A 3,042-nucleotide genomic window follows, 5' to 3' on the forward strand; every position below is an offset into this window, starting at 1 on the left:
TTAAATAAAGAGAAACATAGCTAGCTAGCATCAAATTGTGTGAATTATATTACAGAGACAGTTGTGATCATGAGTTAGCAAAAGTAGCCAAGCAAATTGCAGAAGGAATTATATGGGACCATCACCAGTAGTCTTCTAAAGATGAAAAAAGAAAAAGAAAACTAAAAAAAAAAAAAAGCTATGCACACCAATTAAGTCATTTGAATACCCCCCACACTACTAGAACCTTCAAAGGTGCTTGGAATTAAGTTTTCTCAGCTGCCAATATCCGATGAGAAAAAACCCCACAAATTAAATTCGACCCCCTCAAGCCCCATTGATGGATACACCCACCCATCCTCCGAGTCATTCACCAATATGAACTCGTTCCTCGACTCGGGCGAGTCGAAACTGCCCTCTATGTTGGGTAACTCCACAATCTCCCCAAGCTCCTCTGATTCTGAACCCTCTGACTGTGACACCAATAATGACGAAGACGAGGAGGAGGATGATGATGAGGATGATGACGTGGAAGTTAAATGAACCATGGCTGCCGCTTTAGTCGCGGCAGCCTGAATGTCCTGAGGCTTCCGGGACGCCGGTCGGGGCAACAACTCTGCTAGTTCTGGGAAATTCAGAATGGCCGAGTTGCCCTTAATGCTGAGGGCAGCCACGTCATGCGCACGGGCCGCCATATCTGGAGTTGAAAATGTGCCGAGCCAGATGCGTGACTTCTTGCGAGGTTCGCGAATTTCTGACACCCATTTGCCCCAACTGCGCATGCGAACTCCTCGGTAAACTGGGTGTTTGCTGCTGCTGTTATCGTCTCTCTTTCTTTTGAGTGCTACTTGGTGTTGCTGCTGATGCTGTGAGGAAGCTTTGTGTGTTTTGGTCTTGGTCTTGAGTGAGTTTGAGGGTGAAGTGGGATGAGTTTGCAACAACCTAGATGATGAAGATGAGTTGCTGGAGCTTTGAGCTAATTCTGAATTGTTGGGTTCTGCTGCCATTGCTAACCAACTTGAGACCTTAACTACCCAGTTGATGTATAATTGTGTACAAAAAATGTAGCGCACAATGTATTTGTATTGATGATATACAATTATATATATATAAGAAAAATAAATTCAGAGAGGAGAGAGAGAGAGAGAGAGAGAGAGAGAGAGAGAGAGAGAGCGAATGGGAATTATGAGAAGGGAGAGGGGTTTTTGTAGGGAATTGGATAGGGAATGGGGTTACACGCTCCTTCACATTGACCCTTAACCTACCATTGTCAATTTCACTAGCCATAAACAATGACAAAATCCCCCTAACAATTTCATTCAAAGTAAGTTTTTTTTGTCTTCCCCTTTTTACCAGTTCGGGCTTGTATATCAAGTGTTTAAAAATATTTACCCCTATATCATCTGAGAAAGAAAGGGTTTAGTAATGCTTCTATTAAAAAGCTTAAGAGAAAGAAAATTGAAAAAAAAAGAAAGATACATAGTAAAAGAAAAGAGAGTTTGAGAGAGAGAGAGAGAGAGACGTGGACAAATGAGGTTTGCAGAAAATTCAATCGAACGTTGCTGCTATACAATGGTGTGGTGTTTGGGACCCTCCACCACTTGTACTGCACATGACCCATTCCTAGCCTACCACTCAGTTTGTACCCTCTCTCTCTCTCTCTCTCTCTCTCTCTCTCTCTCTCTCTCTCTCTCTCTCATCTTTTGTCCGTTTAAGGTCCGTTCCTTTTGTCCGTTGCTTTGTTCAAAACCCGTTCCCACTTTAATTATTATTACATTATGAAAGAGTATCTTACCTCATCACCAATAAGCACATGACAAAGCCTTATTGACCACATCTTTTTTTCCTTTTTTTCATTTTGGGTTCGGTATATTCTTTTTATAGCTGCATTGGAATAAATCAGTCCTTACATGGTACAAGTTCCTAGAACATTAATTTGGTCAGGTCCATGAATTAGGTTTGGAATTTTGTATATGGCAAGAAAACAAGATCAATTTCATAACTTTAGCAAGTTCTTAGTAGACAACAATTTTACCAACTATTCTACCTGTCTTCCTTCTGTCATTGCGACCATGATGGCATGTGCATGCCAATTTTGAAAAGCAATCACTTATTCATATATCCAGTCAAAGTTTGCAATCGGATTTATTCATTAAAAAAAATTACACAATGTACTTTTTATGTGTTCATACGTGCTATATTGGATATAAATCGTATTTTGTAATGATCTTTATTGATTGCTTGTCTTCGTTACATTTTTGGATGTTTCCCAAAGGTATTCACACTCCTCAAACACTGATTTACATGAAAGTAGCAATTTCTACTTCCGATGAAGAAGACGAGTACTTTCCTTTGTTTTTGTACTTCTTTTTCCCTTGTTTTATTAACCAAGGTGTACCTCACCACCCTTATCAATATTTGACATGCGTCTATTGACATAACCATGGTTGCATAAATACAAAATAAAGAGTTAACTATAGTTATGTTAAGAGACATGTGTCAAGTATTGAAAATGATGATAAAAATACACCTAAGATTAAAGTGATGAGTAAAAATATTTATTTCTACAAAACTAATTGCATGATCCAAAAACATAAAAAAGTGGCTAAAGCTAAATCACGATCCAAAATTTGGTGCTATCTATAAGCTAAATCAACATCTCCTTAATCCAAGGCACTGAAAAAGAAAAGTATATATGAAAAGAAAAAAAGCCTACATAAAAACAACATCTTGTACTATTTATGTTATCTCCTATGTTGATATCATCCTAGTGATTGGAAAAATTATAGAATGATATCGTAGTACCACGTTAGCTAATGATACTCTCATTCAAGATTTGTCATGTGTCAATTTTTAATTAAAAAAATATATATATATTTTTCTACAGCTGGATTTAAAACTCAATTTTCACATTCAAAATAAAACTAAACCATAGAGAAATAAAAAAGACAAAAAAGGACAGAAAAGACGCCAAAAACACCCACCCAACCCAACCCAACCCAACCCCTTACCCTGTTGCCTCTCTCTCTCTCTCTCTCTCTCTCTCTCTCTCTCTCTCTCTAA

General features: G+C 38.1%; 1 protein-coding gene across 1 annotated transcript; it reads right to left on the reverse strand.

Annotated features, from left to right (window-relative positions):
* On the reverse strand, positions 1–1,627 carry LOC18781940 (ethylene-responsive transcription factor TINY). Its single transcript, XM_020558878.1, has one exon. The coding sequence runs from the start codon at positions 984–986 to the stop codon at positions 255–257; it is 732 nt and encodes a 243-aa protein (XP_020414467.1). The 5' UTR covers positions 987–1,627; the 3' UTR covers positions 1–254.

This window comes from Prunus persica, chromosome G3 (genome assembly GCF_000346465.2).
Source record: "Prunus persica cultivar Lovell chromosome G3, Prunus_persica_NCBIv2, whole genome shotgun sequence".
Taxonomy (NCBI): domain Eukaryota; kingdom Viridiplantae; phylum Streptophyta; class Magnoliopsida; order Rosales; family Rosaceae; genus Prunus; species Prunus persica.